This window comes from Phascolarctos cinereus, unplaced genomic scaffold (genome assembly GCF_003287225.1).
Source record: "Phascolarctos cinereus isolate Bilbo 61053 unplaced genomic scaffold, phaCin_HiC Scaffold_5;HRSCAF=322, whole genome shotgun sequence".
Classification (NCBI taxonomy): domain Eukaryota; kingdom Metazoa; phylum Chordata; class Mammalia; order Diprotodontia; family Phascolarctidae; genus Phascolarctos; species Phascolarctos cinereus.
In genome coordinates, this window is record NW_027555958.1 from 150,836,818 (window position 1) to 150,863,081 (window position 26,264).

General features: G+C 37.5%; 1 protein-coding gene across 6 annotated transcripts in view; it reads left to right on the forward strand.

The window, feature by feature from the left end:
- Nucleotides 1-26,264, forward strand: part of WASF1 (WASP family member 1) — a 129,728-nt gene that overhangs the window by 72,751 nt on the left and 30,713 nt on the right. For 4 of the 6 annotated variants that reach the window (XM_021008070.2, XM_021008069.2, XM_021008066.2 and 1 more), the window contains exons 3-4: nucleotides 14,209-14,313; nucleotides 19,083-19,243. The exons of 1 other annotated variant lie outside the window; for it this stretch is intronic. In XM_021008070.2, coding sequence (XP_020863729.1) covers nucleotides 19,111-19,243 — 133 coding nt within the window. In that variant the 5' untranslated portion in view covers nucleotides 14,209-14,313; nucleotides 19,083-19,110. The remainder of the gene's footprint in view (nucleotides 1-14,208; nucleotides 14,314-19,082; nucleotides 19,244-26,264) is intronic. One more of the 6 variants, XM_021008068.2, reaches the window with a different exon arrangement.

A 26,264-nucleotide genomic window follows, 5' to 3' on the forward strand; every position in this document is an offset into this window, starting at 1 on the left:
ATACTGCCTCCCTCCCCCAGATGGTGTGCAATCTGATATAGGCTATACATATACATTCCTATGAAACATGTTTTCACATTAGTGATGTTGTAAGGAAGAATTAGAACCAATAGGAGGAACCACAAGAAAGAAAAAATAAAACGCAACAGAAGGAAAAAAAATAACAAATAGTATGCTTCGATCTACATTCTAATTCCATAGTTCTTTCTTTGGATGTGGATAGCATTTTCCATCATGAGACCTTTGGAGATGTCTTAGATCTTTGCATTGCTGAGAAGGGCTAAGTCTTATCAATGTTAGTCATCGCATAACATGGCTGCTACTGTGTACAACGTTCTCCTGATTCTGCTCACTTCACTCAGCATCAGTCTAAGCAAGTCTTTCCAGGTTTTTCCGAAGTCTGCCTACTCATCATTTCTTATAGCACAATAGTATTCCATTATATTCACATACCACAATGTCTTCAGCCATTCCTTAATTGATGGGCATACTCTCAATTTCCAATTCTTTGCCACTACAAAAAGAGCTGCTATGAATATTTTTGTACATGTGGGTCCTTTTCTCATTTTTATGATCTCTTTGGGATACAGCCATAGAAGCACTATTGCTGGGTCAAAGGGTATGCACATTTTTATAGCTCTTTGGGCATAGTTCCAAATTGCTCTCCAAAATGGTTGGATCATTTCACAACAATGCATTAGTATTCCAATTTTCTCACATCTTCTCCAACATTTGTCATTAAACCAGTTTAAAAAATAAATTCAAGGTGAACTATAACCCTAGCATTCCCTTGATCTATTAATTAAGTAATTTTGTAAAAAAAATAAAGTGAGGTTAATCCGGCATGACCTGTTCCTGATAAAGCCATGTTGGCTCTTTTTGAGATGTTCACCAATCATCTTTTTAGTGATCCATTCTAGAATTTTCATAGGAATCAAAGTCAAGCTTACTGGCTTATAGTTTACAAACTCTACTTTGTTCTTTTTTCTTTCTCTTTTTAAAAAAATCGGATATTTGCCCTTCACCGATCTTGTAGTACTTTTTGCATTTTCCATGATCCTTCAGATATCACTGATAATGGCTCAGCCATTCTGTCTGCCAGTTGTTTCAGTCATCTGGACCAGGTGACTTAAACTCATCAAGGGCAGCTAGAGCCTCTCTTGCTATGTCCTTGATTGTCTTAAGTACTAGCTCCTTGTTAATTATTTTTTTCATTTCCAATGTAGAGGTCTTTCCTTTTTACAGAAAAGAAAAACATAAGGAAAATACAAATGGAGCAGCTCTCCTCTCTTATCACTTATCATCATACTATCCACTCTAAGCAAAAGTCCTATTCCTTCTTTGATCTTCCTTTTTCTCCAACTATAGTTAGCAGACGTGCACACACACACCAACATACACAAACCAAAAAACAAAACCACAACTTTTTTGCCATTCCTCACCATCCTCTGTTCATTCTGAGCTTTATCTCTTCTGTTACTTGGCCTTGCTTCCATTTTCTGTACATTTTTGTGCATCCACATTGACCTTTCAGACAAATATTTTTGTTGCCCATTGGGTCTTCAAAATTTCAGTCTTGAGCAACTCCTTTCTTACCAGCCTGTGTTAGGTATACTTCATCACTAGTCAGGAATCTGTCAACCCTATAATATTTGTAAATCGCTTAACACAATGCCTGGCACATACTAGGCACTTAATAAATACTTGTTCTCCTACCTTTTTAAACCATAATCCGAAAATCCACATCTTATTTTCAGATATCACCTTTTCAGCCACCTGTTTATTTCCCAAATTAATTCTCTTCTGCATCCCTTGCAATGGGAAACAAGTGAGGAAAATACAGCTTCCACCCTTATGGTCTTGTTTTCTTGCCCAAGACTGCATAGCCATTGATAGTGGGTTTTAGGGCCCTTCTAGAAGTGTTGTTTGTGCCCATATGAATCAACAGAAGTCAATAGTTTGTGCCCATATGAATCAACAAAAGTCATGTGTTTTGCCAAGTCTTTTGAGGTTCTCTGTTGTGTCTTGGATACATGCCCCAAAAAGACAATGGACCTTTCAACTGTTTTTTGTTAGGTTTACAAATAGCAGCCTTCATATCCCTAGGCAGGGAATCAGCAACTACGAAGACTGATTTTGTCTTCCTTTATGTCTTATTGGATGCTCTTTAACCTGATAGCTTTTGTGTGTCTGCTGTGCCATCCTTGGGAGGATAAAAAGTTTCTTCCTCCTCAGAGCATCCAGTTTTCTCCCTTTAGGTAGAGCCTCAGATGTGACTTTTTTTTTTTAACATCACGTAGATTCCTCCTGGTGCAAGCTCTCATTACCTCACACCTGGAATATTGCAACAACCTTGTATTTGGTCTTACTTCCTTGAGTCTTTCCCCTCTCCACCACATCTTCTTACACAGCTGCTTACACAATGTTAACCCTAATTCATAAACTCCAAAGGCTTCCTATTACTTTCATAATTAAATACAGACTTCTATTTAGCATTGAAAGTCCTTCACAACCTGACTCCTACTTGTCTTTCTTACCTTATTAAATATTACTTCCCTTTAGTGATTGTACAGGGCAACTAGGTGGCACAGTGGATGGAATGCTGGGACTGGAATCGGGAAGACTTGAGTTCAAATCCACCCTTAGACATTTATTAGCTGTGTGACCCTGGGCAAGTCACTTAATTTGGCTGAACACAAATTGATCATCTTTCTGTTCTCACATATAATTTCCTCTCCTATCTCTTTTCCTTTCCCTTTGAATAGGCTGTCTCCTGTGCTTAGAAAGTACTCTTTCCTCACCTCTGCCTCTTAAAATCTGTTGTTTCCTTCAAAGCTCAGCTTATTCACCACAAGGGCTTTCTTGATCATCCTAGCTATTAGTGTGCCACCAAAAATGACATTGCATTAGTTTATATAGATTTGTGTGTCTACATGTTGTCTTCCCTCACAGAATATAAGCTGTCTGAGCACAAGAACTCTCCAGTTTTGAGATCTGATTAGCCTTTGAGTAGGTGGGCACTTTTCTGGATGGAAAGTTGTCAACAATGGGGTTGCCATAGTAAGGAACAGTTTAATTGAACATTTTTGTAAATAAGGTAGTGGAGGAAGTATATAGTGAAAGCTTTTCTGGATAATAAATGTTCTGGATAATAAATAAAATAAATTCTGGATAATAAATAAATTCTGTCCATAATGAATGGACAGAAAAGTAACAGCTTCCATGTTGCAAGTGTCAGTTATGGAGTTTGAAAAAAAAATCTAAACCGTACTTTAAAATGATAAGAACTTAGAAAACTTGGAGGTTTTCTACCACTCCAACCATACACAGTGTTTTAGGAGGAGAACCATGATTTAGTTCAAGGGTAGGATGATTCTTTGTTTTTCAGTGCTCTTCCTCATATTATCTGCAATTTTGTTGGCCTTTCTAGCTGTCATAACACATTGAGTCCATTTCTTTAGGGAACTATGTACATTGACAATAGAAAAGAGACTTAAAAGGTTAGGTTCTTTAGAAATAAATCATCAAATGATAGCATTGGCCTTTTGTGTATAAAGAAGCAAAGGCTTAGATACATTGCTTGATTTTTTTTTTTCCTAGGGTCATACATCAGGTTAGTTGCAGGCCTAGGAACGGAACCTGAATCCCATTAACTCCATCCAGAGCTTTTTCCACTGTACTACCATTTGTTTAAATAGCAATGTGGCATTAATCTGCAGAAAATATTGAAGTAAGGGGGAAATTGGAGTCAAGATAATCAGCTGATAGACTGTTGCAACCAGTAATATGGTAATGGAAATAAGAACTTGTATTTGGCAGGTGCTGTGGAAAGGGAGATGCAAATACACGTGCACACATACACATATGCATACATACATGCACAGCTAGGTGGCATGGTAGATAGAGTGCCAGGCTTGGAGTCAGGAACACTCATCTTCCTGAGTTCAAATGTGGCCTCAGACACTTACTAGCTGGGTAGTATGTCACTTAAACCTATTTGCTTCAGTTTCCTCATCTGTAAAATGAGCTGAAGAAGGATATGGCAAACCACTCCAACATCTTTGCCAAGAAAACCCTAAATGGGGTCATGAAGAGTCGGACACAGATGAAAAACAACTGAATAACAATATATGTACATATCTGTATTATATGAATAGTCAGTGGAACTGAATGAGCATGAGATGTAGTATATGATAAATCAAAGCTCATATAGAGATTTTGAACTTGGTTGACTCAGAAAGTCATATGCCTGTACAGAAAGGAAAATAGGAGAGAGAACTGATTTAGGGAAGGGGAAAAGTTGAAATAAAGATGAAGTATGATTATCAAGCCTGACCTCCCCTAACAAATTCTATTGATTCATATGGTGACAAATGATACTGCTAGTAGCAACCTAAAAATCTACTACTAGGGATTATCAAATCCTGGACAAATAATAGAAGATGTGAGAGCACAGAGTTGTGTTTCATCTTTGGACTTCAAGAGAGATGCTAGTTTTAAAAGTATTCAAGTGGTTTAGAAAATTTGTATTTCTAGACCGTTGGTTAACATTTGGAATAATGTGTCATTGGCCAAAGATGAAGTACATTTAACAATGGCTAGCAAAGAACACATTTGTCTACAAATTAGTGGATTTGATCAAGAGGTTTTAAACTGAAAACAAGAGTAGAAGGTGAAAACCAGCCATATGCGTGTGTGTGTGTATCTGTATATACATGTACACACATATGTATGTACGTATTTTGTCACTTTTCACTTAAGAAGCACACATTGTTGATATTATGTCATGCCTATTTACTACACCAATTGTAAATATTTTCATTATCCTTTGGATAACCTACAACTTTTATTCTTTGGAGGTTGTGGTGTATCTTAAGTCCTGGCTATACAGAGTGTCCCAAAAATCTTAGTGCAGTTTTAAGCTATTAAAATTTCACAATATTTTTCTGGTGATGTTATTATTAAAAAGGAGTTTTGATTCAAGGAAGCAGCTTGAAATAGTTAAAAGCATTGACCAGTTTCTTAAAGGCAGTCTGTTCCGTGTTCTTCCACCAGTTATAGGTCCAGCTTGTTGTTCTGCAATGTTTGGCAAAACACACACACACACACACTCACACACTCACTCACTCTGATAGACTAACTCAGTAGACATCCAATCATATAATATAGCCTGCACAACTGGCATTCTACATCCATTCAGATTTTCCAGTGTGGATTGTCCAGACAAATTCTTGAATGGTTGTGATTCTCTGTAGTATTCTGGGACTTGATATAATCAGGAAACAAGAACATCTGGAGGACCTCACCATCTCTAAGGAATCCCTTTTTGGGGGCAGCTAGGTGGCGCAGTGGATAGAGCACGGGACCTGAGTTCAAATATTGCCTCAGACCAAACACTTGACACTTAACTAGCTGTGTGACCCTAGGCAAGTCACTTAACCCCAATTGCCTAAAAAGCAAAAAAAAAAAAAAGGAATCCCTTTTTCACTGGGACTTTTTATTTGGTAACCTCTCTAGACGTTTGATATTTGTAATTGTTATGAAGTTGTTTGGTTTTGTTTTGTTTTTTTACTTTAAATTTAATCTAAATTTATTTCTTTGCAACTTCCATGCATTACTACTAATTCTGCCTTTTGGGGTCAGGTAAATAATCCCTTTTTCTCTTCTACATGATCGACCTTTGATGCTTGAAAAAAAGCCATCAAGCCTCTCTCTCCCCCCAAGTTTTTTCTTCTCCAGGCTAAATACACCCAGTTTCTTCAATCAATGGTGCTTATATTAGTAGTGGCATTCACCATAATGATGGCCATTACCTGGATATGTCCCAGCGTATCAGTATATTTCCTAAAATATGGTGTCCAGAATTCTGTACAGTGCTCCAGATGTGGCCTGACCAGAGTAGAACTGTCACCTTCTCATTCCAGGATACTGTGCTTTTCTTGATGAAGCCCAAGATCCTTGTTGGAGAGTGTAGAGGTTTGAGGCAAAGAAGCCTATTAGACAGATACTGCAATTTTGAGTTTCATAATTCATCAAAACCTGAAGATTTATTTTCAACAAACTGCTTTCTCCCCATATCTCCCACTCCTGCACTTAACATTGGATCTTTCAACCCAAACGTTTCTATTTATTTACATTGTCTTAGCATAGGGACAATTTTTTTGATCCTCTGTGTAACTTTCAGAGGAAGTAGATACAGCCAAAGACTCAGAAAGGCTATTAGAATGCAAGTTTTCCAAGCATTTCAAAATTTTTTGGCCCACAAAATTTTTAATCTATGTGCAAGTTTGAAATCAGTGGGGTTTTTTTAGTTTAAAATAATAGTTTGGCTTGCACTAATACAATACATATTTTATGGAAAGAACATTGTTATCAGAGACATTGCTATCTAAAGTAGCATTTAATAAATGGCATAAGCCATGGTACCTTTTGTTCTGTATAAATAGCTTGGAGCTTTGCCTGTGGAGGTGTTGCAGATGATTTTTCCCCCACAACCTATCAGTTACATATGACTACATGGCACCTGACAACTCCCAGTCAAATGCATTTTCAGTGTTCATTTATCTAGTGAGGCAGGAGTAAGACTATTTCAATTACTTTATTGCTTATTTTAGTCTATATGAACATCTGCCCCAAAACCTAGGTCACAGGGAACCAATAGTAAAGGCACATAGGATCAACAAATTAACTAGACCTTGTCTTCTATATGGCATAGCTCTGTTTCAGGAACTTAGCCATCCTAATGGCATACTCCTTGTGTGGGAGAATTGTGCATGGTTTTTTTCTGCTCTTGGAATAAACCATGTACAGACGGAGTCTGTAGGTGGGCCTGTTCTCAACAAGGAAACTGGTGTACTTTAATGCTACTTTTTCAACATGTTTGTTCATCTGTTTGGGTTGATAAGGGGAATAATTTAATTATTTTCCTTCTATTAATCAAAATCTCTCTGAATGGTGAACTGTTTTTAAACATTTTAAATCAGTCAATCAATAAGCATTTAAGGGTTTACTATGTGTCAGGTACCACATTCAGGGGATATTAAAAAAAAAGGGTAAAAACATAGTCTCTTGACCTTTAGGAGCTCGGTTTCAATGGGCAAGACAACATGCAAATGTATGTACATACAGTCAGTCAATTGGTCAAATAAACATGTAATAAGTGCCTACTATGTTCCAGGCACAGTGTAAGCCCTGAGATTACAAAAAGTGGCAAAAGACAGTCCCTGCACTCAAAGAGCTCACAGTCTAATGGGGGAGATAACAAGTAAACAATTATGTACAAACAAGCTATATATAGTATAAACTGGAAATAATTGACAGAGGGAAGGCACAAGCATTAAGAGGGATTGGGGAAGGCTTTCTGTGGAAAGTGGCATTTTAGGACTTGAAGGAAGCCAGGAGACAGAGGTGAGGAGGGAGAACCTTCCAGGTGTGAGAGACAGCCAGAGAAAATGCCCAGAGATGAGAGATGGAAGTGTCTTGTCAGTGGAACAGCCAGGAAGCCAGTTTTTGTATCAAAGAGTACATGATACAGAGTAAGATGTAAAAAAGTTGGAAATACAGTGGGGGTAGCAGAGGGGGTGGTTGTTGTGTTGTGAAGGGCTTTGAATGCCAAATAGAACACCAAACATTCAAGACATATACATTTTAAATAATAGGTAATCTCAGAGAAAAGTCATTAGCAAGAGGGGAGGGGGAGAGAGGACATGAGATTTGAGCTGTCTTGAAAGAGGCCGGGAGTTGGAAGTAGTGAGCAGAAGGCATTGTAGGCATGGGATACAGCCAGTGAAAAAGCACAGAGCTGAAAGATGGAGGGTCATTTGTGAGGAAGTTATTAGGTATCATAGATTACATGGAGAGGAGGAAGATGCAAAAGGACAGGAAAGAAAGGAAGAGTCCAGGTTATGAAGGGCTTTAAAAATCAAACAAAGCGTTTGACATATGATCTTGCAGGCAATAAGGAGCCTTAGGAGTTTATTGATCAGATAAGTAGTGTGGTCAGATCTGCTGAGTGGAAGACAGATTGTGGTGGGAAGAGAGGCAAGGAGAACAGTTAGAAGGATATTGTAGGAGTGGAGGTACGAGAAGATGAGGGCCTGCCTGAGGGTGGCAGCTGAGGGAGTGGAGAGAAGAGGGACTCAACAGTTGATGGGATATGTGAGATAAGAATGAGGATGACAGCAAAGTTGTGAGCCTGGGTGAATGGGATTATAGTGGTAGACTCAACAGGAATAGGAAAGAGAGGAAAATTAGGGAAGAAAGATAGACTGAATACTACTTAATCCAGTATTGTGGTAAAGTAAAAGTAGTACCGGACCGAGTTCTAGGCCTCCCTCTGCCATCAATGATGGGCAGGTCACTTAGCCTCAGTAAACCGCAGACCTAGATAACATGCAAGACACTTTTTGGTTATGATTCTATTTAAGGTCAGCAAGGTGGTGCAATAGCATGCTGGGCCTAGAGTCAGGAAGACTCATCTTCTTGAGTTCAAATCTGACCTCAGACACCTAATAGCAGTGAGACCCTGGGCAAGTCACTTCACCCTGTTTGTCTCTGTTTCTTCATCTGTAAAATGACCTGGAGAAGGAAATGGCAAACCACTCCAGTATCTTTGCCAAGAGAACCCCATTTGGGATCACAAAGAGTTGGACACAACTGAAACAATTGAACAGTAACAAAATGATTCTATTTTCAAGAGGAGCCAAGAATTACAGGTGTAATTGTTTTAAGTAAAAGTGTTTTCTGGTACTCCTCATAAATTAACACTGGATACACTTTTTTTTTTTGCTGCACATCTCAATTCTTACTGAAATGTATTAATAGAAAGTACCATTCTGCTTGACTAACTCTGGATAGCATATATAAATAGCATCATTAAGAATTATATCCATCTTAATAAATTTGTGTAAGTAATAAACATGAGAGGTTACTGCACCCCTTTCAGAGGGTTTTTAATGATAAAGTAAACAGCAGGGATAAAATAAAATTTGCCCCACCAAGATTTCACAGTATTGTCACAGTTATCACGTATTCTTTTTTCCCTCTGCCCATGAATAGAGGAACTTCTTAGTTCTGTGTGCAGACACATCCCATTCTCCTACATTTCCCTTATCAGAGGAAAAAGGTTAGTGTAATCTTCTCTTTGTTAAAAGCAGCGTAGTGTCATATAGCACTGGACTTGGGGTCTGGAGACTTCAGTTTGAATCCCATCTGTAACATGTGTTAGCTTCCTGATATACAATTACTACTGGGGTCAAAAGGGGAGCCTCAGTTTTCTCTGTAAAATGGGGGTGGCATTTGTATTATTTCATAGTCTTACTGTAAAGAAAGTACTTTATAAAGTACTGTAAAAGTGAGATATTAATGTTATTGTTATTATTGTTGGAAAAGCAGTGGATAGTGAATGGCAGTGGCCTGTTCTGTGTCCTAGCTTGAAATCCTCATGTGAAAACCACTTTGTTTCAGATTACGTGGTAGAGAGTCAAAGAAGTGAATAGAAGAAGGGGCAGTTAAGTGAAACTGAGGTTGTCTTCTCTGTGTGGCTAAGGGGAGAAAATGTAAAGTGGAGAATGGGAGACAGAAGTGAAAATAGAATGAGAGAAGCTGATTTGGATATCATCCTATCTGTGGCTAGAAAAATGCACAATGACATTAAATAGTACCTTTCATGCTTCTGATTAGATTAAAGTCTTTGTTTGTAGGCCCAGAAAACTATAGGGACAGAATTGTAGAGGCAGCATTGTAAGGTGGAGAATGTTGGACTTGAAGTCAGGAGATACCAGCATTTATAATCTGTCTTCAACTCTTACTATTTGGGTTGTTGTAGTTTTTTAAGTTTTCTTGGCAAAGATGCTGGAGTGGTTTACCATTCCCTTCTCCAGTTCGTTTTACAGATGAGGAAACTGGAGGCAAACAAGGTTAAGTGATTTGCACAGGCTCACAAAGTAAGTATCTGAGGCTAGATCTGAACTCAGGAAGAGTGTTCCTGATTCCAGGCCTGCCACTCTATCCACTGCATTACCTAGCTGCCCTATTAGTTGTGTGCCTGTGGGCAGATCATCCTGTCTGAACTTCAATTTCTTTACCTTTGAAATAGAGCTAATAATACCTCTGGTATCTACTTCACAGCCTGTTGTGAGGATTAGTAGGTATAAAGTACGTTGTAAATAACCAATAGAATATAACATTTTTGAGTCAAGAATTGTTTTGTTTCTGTCTTTGTATCCCCAGCACCAAGCAAAATATTCTAAAAATTAGTCCATAAGCATTTACTAAAGCCCTTTGCTACAGTGCTAGGTGTTAGTGATACAAAGACAAAAACTAAACAGTCTCTGCCTCAGGGTGCTTACATTCTTTGAGAGAGAGAACATGAATGTGTGTGTGTGCGCATGCGCACGTGTGTGCTTGAGCTGAGCTTAGAAGGAAACTAGGGATCCTAAAAGGTGGAGGTGAGGAAGGAATGCATTCCCAACATGGGGGCAGTGTATACAAGGATGTGGATATGGATGATGGAGTGTTGCGTGTGAGGATGGTGGTGGTGGTGGTAATTATTGTTTGTCCTTTGTTCTCAGAGAGGACCATGACATCAGGAAGGTGATGCATGACCTGCAAGTGAATAAGATTCAAGTTAAGGAGTACTGTGCAAAGTCACCAGCCTCCGAGCCATCTGGGTCCAATGGCAAGATATAGATCAGGCCAACTGGAGATGACCTAGGAGACCTTGGCCTTTTTTAAGCCAAAGTCTTTCCCAGGTCTCAGTAAGCTAGAAAGATAAGAACAGGCCAGGTTGTGAAAAGACTTAAATGTCAAACAAAGGATTTTATATTTCCTGGAGGAAATAGAGAGATCCTAGAGTTTTAATTGAGCAAGAGAGTGACATGGTCAGATCCATGCTTTGGTTACATCCCTTTGGCAGCTATATGGAAGATGAACTGGAGAAGGGAGGGCCTGAGGGCAGGGAGGGAGCCTAATTGGGAGGGTCTAGCTGTAGTCCAGGGGAGACATGATGTGAAAGAGAGAGAGCCTGAAGTAGGATAGGGAGATAGATTGTTAGTGTAGAAATGACCAGATTTCCCAAGTGATTAGAGATATGGGGTGAAAGTGAACAGTCAAGGATGACTCTTAAGGTTTTAAACTTTAGTGCCTAGAAAGATGGTGGTATCCTCAGCAGAAATTGGAGAGTTTAGAAGCAGTATTGATCTGGAAGAAGGAAGGTGGTGGGAATAATAATGATAATAATAATTACAATAACAATAATAATAGCTAGCATTGATTCCACATTTTAAGATTTGCAAAACTTTATAAATATTATCTCATTTTATCCTCACAACAAGCCTGGGAGGCAGGTGCTATTATATCCCTATTTTACCAGTGAGGAAACTGAAATAGATGTTTAGTATCTTGTCCATGGTCACATATCTAGTATGTGTCTAGATTTGTTGCCAGATTTGAACTCGGGTCTTCTTGACTCCAGGTCCAGTGGACTACTAACACACCTAGCTGCCGATCAAAAGAAAAGTTTTCTGTTTTGGACATGTTGAGTTTGCCTAGGAGACATCCGATTTGAAATCACCAGTAGTCTATTAATAACATGGGACTAGAGCTCAAGAGAAAGATTAGTATTGGATGTATAGGTTAGTGTTGTGTGTATAGATCTGGTAGTCCTTTGCTTAGAAGATAATTAAAATAATGAAAGCTGATTGAGTCACTGACAGAGAGATAATAAAGAACAAAGAAGAGAAGGCCCAGGACAGGGTCTTAAGGTCACAAAGAAGATGGATGGGTTGTGACATGGATAAAGATCTGCTTCTAGTAGTCACTTAGGCATGATTATGCTTCAAATAATGTATTTTCTGTCTTTTGTTAGTTTACAGGTTCTCATCAGAACTAGTTCTAGATTGTAAAATTGTGAAGTAAACCAGTCAAGGTGCCTAGCTTACTCTCAAGTCACTTGGCCTCTTAAGCATTTTTGCAAACTTAATAGGGAGTTCTTATGAGCTAAAAAGCTTCCTGGCCTAGAACTCAGTTGGGTATTATTTTTACTTTACCACAGTGCTGGATTTACATAGTATTCAGTCTATCTTTCTCCCCTAACCTTTCCTCTCTTTCCTAAATTTCCTATTCCTGTTGAGTCTACCACTGTACTCCCATTCACCCAGACTCACAATCTTGCTGTTATCCTCATTCTTACCTCACATATCTCATCAACTGTTGAGTCTTGTCATTTCTACCTACTGTCCATTACTGGACTGTGACGATCACGTAGGATAAGATGTGGGGGAAAGATTTGGGGCAGAGTGACCTTCCTAGAGCCTGCTTAAATCACTATACTTCATGCTTAACTAGTAAGGTCAGACTTGATAATAGTGGCATCATTTGCTATTCAAATAGCACTGGGAAATGAGTCACTACTTTCCCTCCTGGGGTTTTCTTAAGACCACAATGCTATTTTTTGCATAGTTAGAGTCTTTTGTCAGCTACCTAAAGGACTCGATCTTTTTGTAAGAGAACTTTGTAAGCACATCATTCTAATTTTTCTGTATATACAGATAAGCATTTTAGTTTAGTTGGTTAGACAGAATAAAGATGTGCCCAAAATTATGGGTTTAATCTCTGGGTAAGCCATTTAATCATAGACGTTAGAGCATTTCATCTCATCCAGTCATTTGATTTTATAATCAGCATAATGAAGATAGGCATGACTAGATAGAAGTGGTTTGCTTACAAAAATACTTGGGGGTTTTATTTGACTGTAAGCTCAATATAAGTAAATGACATTATGGCATCCAAGAGAGATAATGTCTTCTTGGGCTATACTCAGAGACATAGAGTCCATGACTAGAGTAGTAGGCTTGCTAGAGTTCTGTGTAGTCAGACCACACGTGGTATATTGTTTTCAGGTCAGAATAGCATGTTTAGGAAAAGGCATCTATGGGAAAGATAATGAAAAGCAACCACAATATTTACTGTCAATGGCACTATCTTCACATAATGTTTTTTTGTTGTCCAGTCATTTCAGTTGTGTCCAACTCATCATGGTCCCATTTGGGGTTTTCTTGGCAAAGATACTGGAAGTGGTTTGCTATTTCTTTCTCCAGCTAATTTTACAGGTGAGGAAACTGAGACAAAAATGGATAAGTGTCTTGCTCAGGGTCACATGACTAGTAAGTGTCTAAGGCCATATTTGAATTCAGGTTTTCCTGACGCCAGGCCCAGTGCTCTATCCACTGCACCACATAGTTACCTATACATCACATATGCACAAAAGTCCATTTAATAGATTTGCACATTTAAAATTTGTTTTTATTAGCAGTGATCATTAACTGATTATTTTTGGTAAGTTGTAATTCTTTAATTTTGGACAGTGACTTTGTATAATGGTTAATATTAAAATGTATCACAACTTAAATATCATTTTAAAAATTGGTATCGTTTTCTCTATTGAGTTAACCTGTATTTATGATGTACTTGCAAAAAAATAGTTTGCAAAGTATTATCTTTTTCTATATCATAAAAAGTTAGAGGGTTTTATGACTATGATGCTTGTCCAAGTTTGATATGGCAATTGTATTATTTTGAAATAATTACCCTTCACCTTTAGATAAACATGGAACTACATAACTAGCTACTCCTCTTTATTAGATATCTGGTCACCAACTTGACTGTACTGAATCTCCGATCTATCATAGAGCTGTCTGTCATGACTTTTTTTATTAGCATCGACTTCCTTCTCTAACTACTAATATACTAATGTGATCCACTGATCTAACATACTAATGTGATACGCTGCAAATCTACCATGTGGTTTATTGCTTCTATCATATTTTTTCTTTCTGCTGTAGTCATATAGCAATGTTACTCCTCTCAGTTCTGGCTTCTCAAAATTTAATATTTAGTCATCGTGTGTTGGAACCAAAGGCATCTGTAATTATTTCTTAATCAGTTTGCCTGCAGGGTGTTTCTTTCAAGTTTCTGAGGAAGGAAGAAAGGTTCTGGTCACCCAGGGATATGGGAGAGGTTATAGCTTCTGTGTCTTCTTTGTAAAGATAGCTCTGTTGTGAAGGTGAGTCCCTGTGTTGAATTCTAATCTCTTTGTGAAAGGGCTGGATCACTTCAAAGCAGTCCAGTGTCTGTAGATGTTCAGGATGGTTCATACTGTTACAGCTTAGGGATTGACTAGGTTGGCTTATTTTCTGTTTCTGTGTGTAGGATTCGTAAAGTTAATGAACAGTTGAAGTTTGATGCTTGTAGCAGAGTTGGGATTGATACATACACCTGGTGTGTGTCATCAGACCTTCTGTGGCTTGGTGGCTGGTAAGTTCAGGTGTCTTTTCCTCATTTCATTTTTTACCGTACAGTGAGAATAGATCCTTCTATGTGCACAGTAGCATGCATTTTTTTAGTAAGAGATTGTAAAGTTGACATTTCAGTGTCTTGTCAAGCATGCTGTAATTTCCATATTTAGAATTAAACCAATTTTTTAAAAAAAAAATCTGTGAAACAAGTATATTTTCTTCAAGAAATAAACTAAAATATCATAGTGTTCATTCTTTTAAAGATGTATTTATTTCATGTATTGTATTTATTTCATGTATTTGTGTTCTCAGTTTCAAATTAGTTCCAGATTGGTAGTCAGGACCTCAAAGAAGTTTGTCATCCATAGAGTTCATGTACCGGAGCTATTAAGTTCTCATTGAAGAACATATTTTTCTTTAAACATTCTGAGATTGAAAATTCACATTTACTTGTTCAGTAAATTGTATAATTAAGCAGGCTCACCTCTTGTGGACTAAGAAATTTGTAATAAAAAACTGAAAGCGTTAGTTTCTACACAAAAGCTAGGGTACTTTTAAAAACACACCTGAATCAAGTGATACTGATCTGTTTTAATTAGAAGCAATATATTTTCCCCCATAATTTAACTTTTGATTCTACAGTGCTAGGACAAATGATAAAATTGCATTATGCTATTACAGTTTGATGACAAAATTCCAGAATGTTTTTGAAAGTGACAGTAGATGGTGAATTAGCTCATCAAAGAGTTAAGTTTAAGAAGTCATCAGTTGCTTTTTGATGTTACATATAGTAATAAAATATTTGTGGTTATAGTTTTGCTCTGTCTGCAGTCTAGAAGAGCAGCCTAAATCCTCATTTGATTTTTATGAATCTTTTTAAAGCATTCGTTTACATTTTCCTGCAAGCTATTTATTTTAAGAGTCCTTTTGTTATAATTTTGCAGGCTAGCCCTTAAAATCTGAAAATAAGAATTGGAGTTATATGTTTTGACTTCTACAGCATCACATAACCATTCAGTTATGATGTTTGTCTGACCCTTGATTTTTCATGTTTAAGAACTTTTCATTTCACGAATCAGCAGAAGATCCCTTAGTGTAAGAGTTTTTTTGTTTTGTTTTGTACGTCACAGACTCTTTTGGCAGTCCAGTGTTCTTAAATGCATAAAATAAAATCTATAGAATTACAAAGGAAACTAATTATGTTACTCAAGATATTTAAAAAACAAGTTCTTGAACCTCAAGGTGAAAACTCTTGCCTTAACAATTGTGAAGCATTATTTAATATTTTACAGTATATTCTAATGTTAAATAGTAAAGGTAGTTTTAATGATAACTAAAATAATTTTATACTAATGGTAATTAAGTATATTTTAATATCATGTATTTAGGAAATTATACAACTCTTTTAGTAATTGTCCAACCATATCCAGACCCCCCTCCAAAAAAAAAAACCCAACCAAACCAAAACTCATCTTATTAACATCATTATTTTCCCATGATGTTTTCAAAGATAACTATATTTTTGCCTACGAAGTTTCATCTCGTTCAGTTCAAACCATTATTCCAGACTGGCAAGATCTTTTTTGTCCTGGTTCTGTTATCTAACATTTTAATCTCCATTCGTAGGTTTCTTCCATGTATTGCTTTACCTAAGTTACTGATAAAAGTATTTTTAGGGCTAAGGACAAATTTATGAGGCCCACTACTTCATTAGAAATCTCTCTTCAAGTAAGCCTTAACCTAATGACGTGTGCTCTGTAGATCCCATGTTCAGCCAGTTATGTAAATCCACCTCACTTCTCTCTATCTTGCCCATAAAGAGTTCGTGAAGAACATTAACATATCCTTTGCTGAAACATTTTCCTGTCCAACCAATCTATTAACTTTATCACAAAAGAAGATAGTTCTTGAAACCAATAATCCCTGCTTTTCTTTTCTAAATGTTCCCAGGTGATCCCTTTCAAGATGTAGTTTAGAATTTTTCCAGGAACAAAGCCAACTCACCAGCCAATCATTTACACACCCCGGGCTCTTCTCTCTTAATAGCTAGCCTCAGGTTCCTTGTCCATTTGACTCAATCTGTGAAAGATTATGACATTGGCTCAGCAATTCCCTGGTAGTTCTTATGTGGCCCATGACTTGAATTTCTTGAAGTGGTAACATATTCTTTCACCATCTCCTTACTTTTCTTGGGTTTCAACTCCTTGTTAGCTATTTTTTGCTATATCTAATTCAGTCTGAAGATCATTCTTCAAAAACCCAGAAGCAAAATAATTATAGTTCTGCTGTTCGTTCAGTAAACATTTATTAAGAGCCTACTTCAGTGGAGTTCTCAGAAATGGCTTGGAGTTTCCCTAAGAATGCTGGAAATTGTATGAAACACACTTGGGATCTCATCACCAATGTCTCTAATTCTCCAGTAATGTGCTTAGACTTCCCAGGCCAAAGAACACTGTGATGTCGAGCGAAAGAAGATTGACAACTGTTGGTCTATTTTGTGTCAAGTTTTATGTTACATCATCAAAAAATAGTTACAAACTGGAAGGAGAGTAGAATAAGCATTTATTAAGCACCTACTGTGTGCCATGGACTGTGTTAAATACTTTACAAATATTATTTCATTTGATGTTTGCAATATCACAGTATTACAAATGTTATTTTCATTTGGAAAACAAGATTGTTGTCTTCCTGATTCCTGTCCTGGGCATGCTTTACAAGAACATAGGGGTCTTTGAAACTCAGGTTCAAACCCCTGACATTTGATGGAGAGATTAAGACCCATAGCTGAAAAATCTATCCTAGAACTTGTGTGAGAATCTAAGCAGGGTAATTTTACTCCAGTATTACCATTTTGTAATTCCTTTGGAAAAGGATTAGGGAGGTTTGGGTTAAGTTAATAAGTAGTGATTTCTGTTAATGCACTAGAGAACTCAACTCTATCTTGACCTTGTTTTCAGAATATCTAATTTGGCATTTAATTAGTGTCACTAAAATTTTAGTAATTCACAAATTATTCTTTAGTGAACCTTTGGGAAATATGCAGCAAACTAGGGGAAAATTTGAATATTTTTTGTTCCATTAAAGAAATATTAGATTAGGTTTTATGTATTTTTTAAAAGTGTGTAAAACTCTTAACAGTAGTTCTTTATACTACTGATGTGTTAATATAATTCATGTAGAAATTTAAATTTTATACTTCTGACATAGCTGCTTGAATTTCTCTGTCACATGATTGTGAAGCATTTCCTTTAGGAAGAATCTCACACCAACTCCTGAGATCATTCCTTTTGTGTACTATAAGTGAAAATAAGTTAGCTTAGAAAGGACGTCACTGATAGTGACTAGAATGATAAGATTATGAATTGTTATGCATTCTTAAAGTCTTAGGACTTTCTAGCTGGAAGGGATTTTAGCAGTCACTTCATTTAGCCACCTCCCATTTTATAGTCAGGAAACCAGGATGAGATGAGATGAAAAAATGGCTAAGTGACTTGCTCAGGGTCACAGAGTTAATTAACAATAGTAATTCATAGAATATTGAAAGTAACAAATAGGTTTTGTGTTCAGCAGTAATGTTGAAACTTTTTAGCAATTATTGAGAATTATCCTGGTTCATTCTCTTTCTTCTCTAATCAGTTCTAAACAGCTGCCAAAATAACATTCTTTTAAAAATATATTTCCACTAAAAAAAATCTATTTCTTCTCCTTTCACTCTTACCCTATTGAGGAAAAAAAAGAAAACAAAATTCCTTGTAACACATGTGCATAGTCAAGCAAAACAAATTGGCTATGTGCAAAAAAATAGATGTCTCTCTGTATCTTGACTCCATCACTTCTCTGTCAGGAATGAATAACACACTTCATCATGAGTCACTGTTAGTCTAGTACACCAAAGAAAGGAGAAAGGGTCCTGTTTGTGGTAGCAGAAAAAAAAAAAGAAAAAAGCAAAAACAAACAACTGGAAAGTAAGGAGATGCCCATCTGTGGGGGAATGGCTGAACCAATTGTGATCTGTGAATATAATGAAATACTAATATTCCATAAGAAAAGAGGAAATAGATTATTTCAATGACACATGAAAAGACATATATGAACTGATGTAAAATAATCTTCTTAAGTAAAGCACAGATCTGACTGTGTGTCTACCTTGCTTAAAAAATCTTTGAGGGGCTCCCTGTTGCCTCTAGAATAAAATACAGATTCCTTAGCTTTGCATTTAAAGTCGTCCACAATGTGGCTCCAGCCTGCCCTTCCATATTTATTGCATATTAGTTCCTTTCACACATTGTGTTTTCTAGTCAAGGTGGTCCACCAGTTCGTCCTTAATCCGGAATTCCATCTCCATCTCTTTGCCTTCACACAAGCTGTCCTCATTCCTGGAATACAGTCTCTCTTCACTTTTGCCACTTAGAATCCTTTATCTTCCCAGATTTTCTCAGATTTCAATCCTCTTCCCTCCTCAAATTTCTGTGTACTTATTTGTATATGTACAGGTGGACTCAAAGCTCCTTAAAGGAAGAGACTTTCATTTTTTACTTTTGTATCCACAATGCCTAGTGCAATATCTTGTTTAATAAAAGTTGAATTCAGTTTAAATGACTTGAATCCAAGTTAGAAGATCTCATCTGATTTTTTTTGGATAGATGAACATCCAAATTCATGCATTTCTTCCAAGCAAAGATTATCATTGTTCATTTGCATATGAAAGACAGCATTACTCAGAAGTGATTGAAAATTTGAGTTTTGATGTGTGAATCATCTTCTTTAACTGTATTTCATTCCTCCCAGGTGAGTTGGCACATAGATTCATCTCGGAATGCCATTAGTGAAGAGAAATATTGACCCCAGGCACCTGTGCCATACAGCACTGCCCAGAGGCATTAAGAATGAACTGGAATGTGTAACCAATATCTCCTTGGCAAATATAATTAGACAACTAAGTAGTCTGAGTAAGTATCTTTGATTGTCAGTGCACTTAATTTCAAGATAAAACATTATGGTTTAGCATTTTTTGGAAGACAATTCTCTGAGATTTTTTTTTAGGAGGGGAGAAGGGGAACAAAACAGACATTGAAAATAGTTTGGCATAGTTAAATGAAATTAAATAAAATTAACAAGTTCTTTTGAGATTTTCCCAGACTATTACATATTCTAAAACAGAAGAACTTCAGTGGGTTGTCAAATGAGTCAGAAAAACTGCTATTTAGCCTCCCACTCTTCAGATTTTTCTTTTAACCCTTTTGAGTCTTAAAGAGTTCTCATATAGACCAATTCTAACATCAAATAAATATGTACAGGCACAACATATTGTTTCTTTTGTATATTAGGTACTTATCTAGGTACTTTAGAGCAAAACCCAACAGACGTGGGTGAGAAATCAATTTAATTAGTCTCATATGTGTCTATGAATGAGCGATGGTTACAGCTACATGTTGGGAGTTCTGTAGAGCCTATCTCTCCAGTATCCCCAGAACTCCTTTATGAACCACTACAGTATGAGAAACACTGGGTTATATTGATTAAGTAACCAATACCCAAATATATTTAAGACTGGCTATTTAAAAAGATACGTTATGATCACACCTCATAAAATGTTCCTGGGGCATCTCAAACTCAGCATGTCCAAAACAGAACTCGCTGTCTTCCTCCCTAACCTCGCTACTCAGCCTGACAAGCCAGTTTGAATTTCCCTATTTCTGTCAGGTCATGCGGGTTCACAACCACTCCTCAATCTCCTTCACCTCATATATCCAATCAGTTGCCAGGGCGTGTTGTTTCTGTCTGCATGACATCACTCCTGTACATATTCTCTTCCCCTATATAGTTGCCAAACCAAGTTCAGGCTCCATCACCTCTCACCTAGAGTCCTTGACTATTACATAACTTCCCAATTGTCTCTGTCTCAGGTCCCTTTCCACTCCAATCTTTTCTCCACTTCGGTGGTGTCAATGTCAAATAGAAATGCTTAGACAACCACAAAATAATGTCTGCGACGCGTTGCATTTTTTATTTTGTTAACCATTTCCCAATTACGTTTTAATCTGGTTTGGGCTGTCCTGGGACCAAGAGTTTGACACCTGCAGTCTGCTCAACCATGATAGTGATTTTCCTAAAGTATAGGTCTGGCCATTTATGTCCCACCCCCTCCACAGTAAAATAAACTCCAGTGGCTCTCTTTCCTTTCTTGGATCAAATGTGAACCGTTTGACTTTGAAAATGACTTCATACGCTAGCTCCATTTTACCTTTTAGCTTTATTCCATGTTATTTCCCTTTTATGTTCTCTATAGTCCAGCCCTACTGACCTTTGTGTGGCCCCTCACACATGACATTCATCTCCTGTCTTCATGTCTTTATGTTGGTTGCTCTTCTTTGAACGCTCTTCCTCCTCACCTCTGACTCCTGGAATCTGAAGATTCCTTCAAGACTCAGCTGAGTATCTCTTTCTTCTTGAGGCCTTTCCTGGTCATCCTAAATGATAGTGCATTCTCTCCCCTGCCCCTAAATCTACTTTGTACACAGTATTAACATTGTGCCTGGCTCATAGTAAGTGCCTACTAAGTGCTTGTTGCTGATTGACTCATATCTGTTTTGTATATGCCTGTATCGGTTTGTTTTTGACTCCATGCACCTTTTCCCCTCTCCCCCATGTAAGTTCCTTAAGGGCAGGGAATGTTTTACTTTTGTCTTTATACTCTTAGTGTAGCGCAATGCTTGTCAAGTAACAAGTATTTGATAAATACTTGTTGATTGAGTGATTGAAAAAATATTAAAACCAACTGAAAGGATAGGTTTTTTTAATCATAAGGTTTATTTCTCAACAGTTGTCTATTAAAGTCTTTTCTTGAAAAGGCTAAAAGCTTTTTTAAAAATCTAGTATGTCTTTAGAGAACTTCCATTATTGTTGGCAAACTAAAAGGCCATAGTTGAGTCAAAAAATTTATTTTCTGTTAAATGAAAGAAGCAGGCATCTTAGAACATAAATAGGGGGGCTAATTTTGTAAAGTTTTGTATTAACTGAAAAAACAGTATACCACAGAATACTTGGAATTAGCTATTGCTTCCTAGTGATAACATTTTTCCTTAATGAAGTATTAACTTAAAATTGGAGCAACAGAACACAATTAGAAATATGAGTAGAATAAATGCTTTTCCTTCAGCACCAATAGAATGTGATCATATTGAAATTAAGATTTGGGGGGGGCTAATTACCTGAGAACCATATTTCTGTCATTTTGTTGGGATTTTTAAGCAGTTAATATAAACAGATAAATAATTGATAGGCTTACCTATTTAAACCCCTTGTTAACGAATAAAGTTCAAATTAGAAATGAAGAGCTTCCTGACCTACTTTTCCCCTAGAGAAGCACAGAATCAAAATCCTTTCTTACCTGTTTCTTTTTTGGAAATGCTTGGCAGCTTACAGCCCCATCTGGTGACTTTATGATGAAAGTGGAATTTATTGATTTTTATTTCTGTAATGTTCTTGCATTTTAATGTTTTGCCTATATCATACTACATTTTTAATTGTATAATTTCAAAACTCCTTGCTATAGGGTACTGATAGAATAAAATACAACATTAGAAAAATGGAATTCTTGGGAGTCCCAGGGTCCAATAATATGCTTAATATAGTGAGTCCCTTGCTCTTAGATATAATAAACATTTTTGGTAAAAGTTATAAATAAAAAGTTTGATAAAAGGGTACTTTGAAACTCACATTCTGCCTCCCCTTTCCCTCCATTTATACGGATATTAAAGACTACTTTTTTTTTTTGCTGAGTTGGTTCTTACTTTGGTGATATCTCATTTAGTTTTCCTTTCTTTTATTGTGTACCATCGTCTAAAATAATAATTCTGCTAGGTAGGAGGCTATAGTTTAATCAAGCTGAAGACATCCAGACTTGTAATAAAATAAAGAAGTGGACGTGAATAAGCCTTCCACATTACCATACGTGTTCTAACATAATTTATTGTGTCTTCTCCATTGATCCCTTGTCTCCATCCAGCTCTGCGTGTCCTCCAGATGCTACCATTTTGTTGTTAGTAAACTCTCCTTTGTATTAGACATCTTCTTTTCACATTCTGTGCCTTACAATCACAGAAACCTGGTTTCACCTAACAGACATTTAGTTTGTAGCCACCTCTTTCATGCCCACTGACACAATGAGACACAAGTAGGACATATTCCTTGTTGCTTAGACACTCTCTCTGCTGCCATCATCCATCAAACTCTCTTCCTTTGAGATTCATTCAATCCATTATATATGACCCTATATAGTCCCTGCTGGAATTTATCTACCTGTCCCCAGTTCATCATTTCTCCTTTTTCAAGGAAATCTACATTTGGTTCGATATTCTTCTGCCATCCATCACTTTCCCTTTTAGGAGACTTTAACATATAATATACTTCAGTATGATGTCACCTCAAATATCTGATCTCCTGACCTCCAAAGACCACCATCACCTTCATTCTACCTCTAACTCCTACATGTAGAAATTTTCATACACTCAACCTCATCATCACGTACAAATGTTCTGCCACCACAATCCAGAACTCTGTAATTCCTCTAGTCTTGTAATTCTATCCTAGTCTTCATTTTCTTCTTGTGCCTCGAATTTTCCAACTAATCTTTATCTTCACTGTGAGCTCTGGCCTCACTTTCCTCATTTTGAAATTTTGATCCTGTACTTATAGATTATGACCAGTCTAACTTTATATTTTTTCTCATCCTGCAATCCTCTTTTCCTTTGCTTTTATCACATCTCAGTAGCACATCTGTGCACATCTCACTCCAGGTACCTACCAGCAAGTCAATTAATCCCTTTTGACCTCAGTTTGCTCATCAATAAGAAGGGAGTAATAATACTACCTACCTCACAGAGCTATAGTAGGGCCCAATGACATAACGTTTTTAGAGCAAACTAGGTGTAATCCTTGACTCCTCATTCCCTCTTACCCACTGTATCCAATCAGTTGCCAAGTTCTGTCAATTCTCTCTTCATAATATCTCTCGTATATTCCCCCTTCTGTCCTCTGACGCTGCCATCACTCTGGTTCAGGCCCCATCGTCTCATGCCTGGACTACTGCAATAGCCCAGTGGTTGGTATCCGTGTCTCAAGTCTTTCCCCTCTCCAGTCCATACTTTACTCGTCCATCAAATTCATCTTAAAGTGCAAGATTGACCAAGTCCTCTTCTCCCCCCAACCCCATTCTGTAAACTTTAGTGGTTTCTCATTAAATAAAAGATCAAATATAAGGTCTTCTGGCCTTTATGCCCTTCATAAAATGACCCCTTCATACCTCTCCAGTCTCCTTATATTTCATTCTCCATGAGCACAGCAATACAATGACACTGGCCTCCTTGGTAATACTTCCTGACTCCAAGACATTATCCTGTCTCTTCCCCCATGCCTGGAATTCTCTCCTTCCTCACCTGGTCTCCTTGCCTCCCCACCTTCCCTCAAGCCAAAGCTTGGTTCCCACCTTCTACAAGAAGCCTTTCCCAGTCCTCCTTAATTTTAGTGCCTTCCCTCTGAGAGTGTCTCCAATTTATTTTGTACACACAGCTTATTTGTGCACAGTTGTCTGCCTGTTGTCTCCTTTTGTCCTGCCCAGAGCCACACAGTTAAGTATCTGAGGCCACATTTGAACTCAGGTCTTCCTGACTCCAGGCCCTGCACTCTACCCACTGAGACAGCTACCTGCCTAGTAGGTTTGTTTTAGCTCAGAAATAGGGAACCTGCAGCCTCAAGGCCGTGAGTGGCCTTCTAGGTCCTTGGGTGCTGCCTTTTGACTGAGTCCATGCTTTACAGAACAAATCTTTTTATTAAGGGAATTTGTTCTGTGAAGTTTGGATTCTGTCAAAGGGCTGCACTTGAGGGTCTAGAAGGCCACAGGTGGCCTCCAGGCCTCAGGTTCCCCACCCAATTTAGCTCTTTATACATGTGAGCTCTTATTATGACTCAGCGTTGAGACAATAAGTGCAAAAATTATTGATTTGGGCTCAAATTTCAGCTTTTCCACTTCCTAGCTATGTATAACTTTGAGCAAATCACCGAACCCTGCTTAACCTTAGTGTGTAAGTCTGTAAATTAGAAATAATGCTTGTACTACCTACCTCACAGAGTTATTGTGAGTTAAGTGCTTTGTAAACCTTAACATATGATGATTGAAAAGTGAGCTATAAAAAAAAGATAAAAATTTTGCCTTTATTATCATCTTTCATTTGTTCAGCAAGTATTTATATAGTGCTGCTGGTTGTTAGAGGTATAGAGACCATGACATTTTTCAGTTTGTAAAATATTCTTAGAGTTCTCTTAGGAGGAATCAATTAGTAGAGGATTAAAGGATGTTTAAAAATGAACTTTGCAAACCTTAAAATGCTCTGTAATCATAAGTTATTATAACATGTATATATTTGCATTTTTAAAAAAACTGTCCTGCCACAGCAGTTAGGTGAGTGAGCTGATTCCCTAGTTTTGTATTTCTTCCTTTGCCATATGGATAATGGTAGTAGCTGACATTTATATGGGGCATTAAGGTTTGCAACCTGTTTTACATGAATTATCTCATTTGAGCCTCCTAAAAACCCAGAGTAGAGACAGGTGTTTTTATTTGCATTTTGCAGATGAGGAAGCCCAAGATTTCACAGAGATAAATTTCACAGTGTCAGAAACAGGATATGAACCTGGGTCTTGCCTGGCATTATCTAGCTTCTCTGAAGCTATATAAATTTAAAGGATGAGGGTTTTCTGGAGAACAGAGGAAGGGAAGGACTCCAGACCTGTTAATTTCATTGACATAAGAAACAATGATGAAAAAATTCCTACTAAGGTGGATCAGCAACTGTTTTGTAATTTATTCTTAGAAAATTACAGGGATGGCGGGGCATAAGGGATTAAGTGCCTTGTCCAGGGTCACACAACCAAGGTGTCAGGGGCTAGTCTTAAATCTAGGTCTTTTGTTTTTTACCTATAATTATATATTTTATAATTAATTACCTGGGTGACCAGGGAACAAGATTACTCCAGCAGCTCCCCTCCTCCCAAATTTTGCCCCAGGGTTTCAGGTATAACTAGCAATAAGATAACTAAGTAGTACAGCAAATACAACTCTGAACCTGGAATTAAAAAGACCTGAGTTCAAATTATGCCTCAGATGCTTGTGTGACCCCAGGCAACTCACTTACCTCTGTCTGTCTCAGTTTTCTTTACTTTCAAGATAGGGATAATGATGACATATACTTACCTCCCAGGATGGTTGTGAGGTTAAAATGAGATAGTTTGTAAAACGCTGTGCAAACCTTAGGATACTTGTATAAATGCTATTGTCATTCAGTCATTTTTCAGTCGTGTCTGACTCTGTCACCCTGTTTGGGGTTTTCTTGGCAAAGATACATGGAGTGGTTTGCCATTTCCTTCTCCAGCTCAGTTGACAATGAGAAAACTGAGGCAAACAGGGTTAAGTGACTTGCTCAGGGTCACACATCTATTAAGTGTCTGAGGCCAGATTTGAACTCATGAAGATGAGTCTTTCTGACTCAACATCTGGCACTCTATCCACTGTGCCACCGAGCTGCCCATATGTAAATGCTAGGGATTATGCTTGTGATTAACCAAAGCTAGCAGTGGTGACCATGGTTCCTCCAATGGTCATGATGTGCTCCCCAAAGCTAGCCTAGTTGGGAGGCTGCAGAGTAAGAACTACCCAAATTGTAAGCAACCCAAGAGTGAGTGGAATGAGAATGGGTGGAAAGATAGCTACAGCAGCAGAACCCCAAATAAAATCTAGCATAGTGTGAGAAAGCCTGGACCTGGCAACTAGGTAAGTTTAGGGTTAAGAAGGGGCAGTTGGCAATTGCTATAGCAATAAACAATAAGTTAGATGGAATGCTTTCTTAGTATTCTGGGCCTGAAAGGAAGCTTTAAAAGATTATATGATGATACTCAGCACGCAAAAAAGGCAAT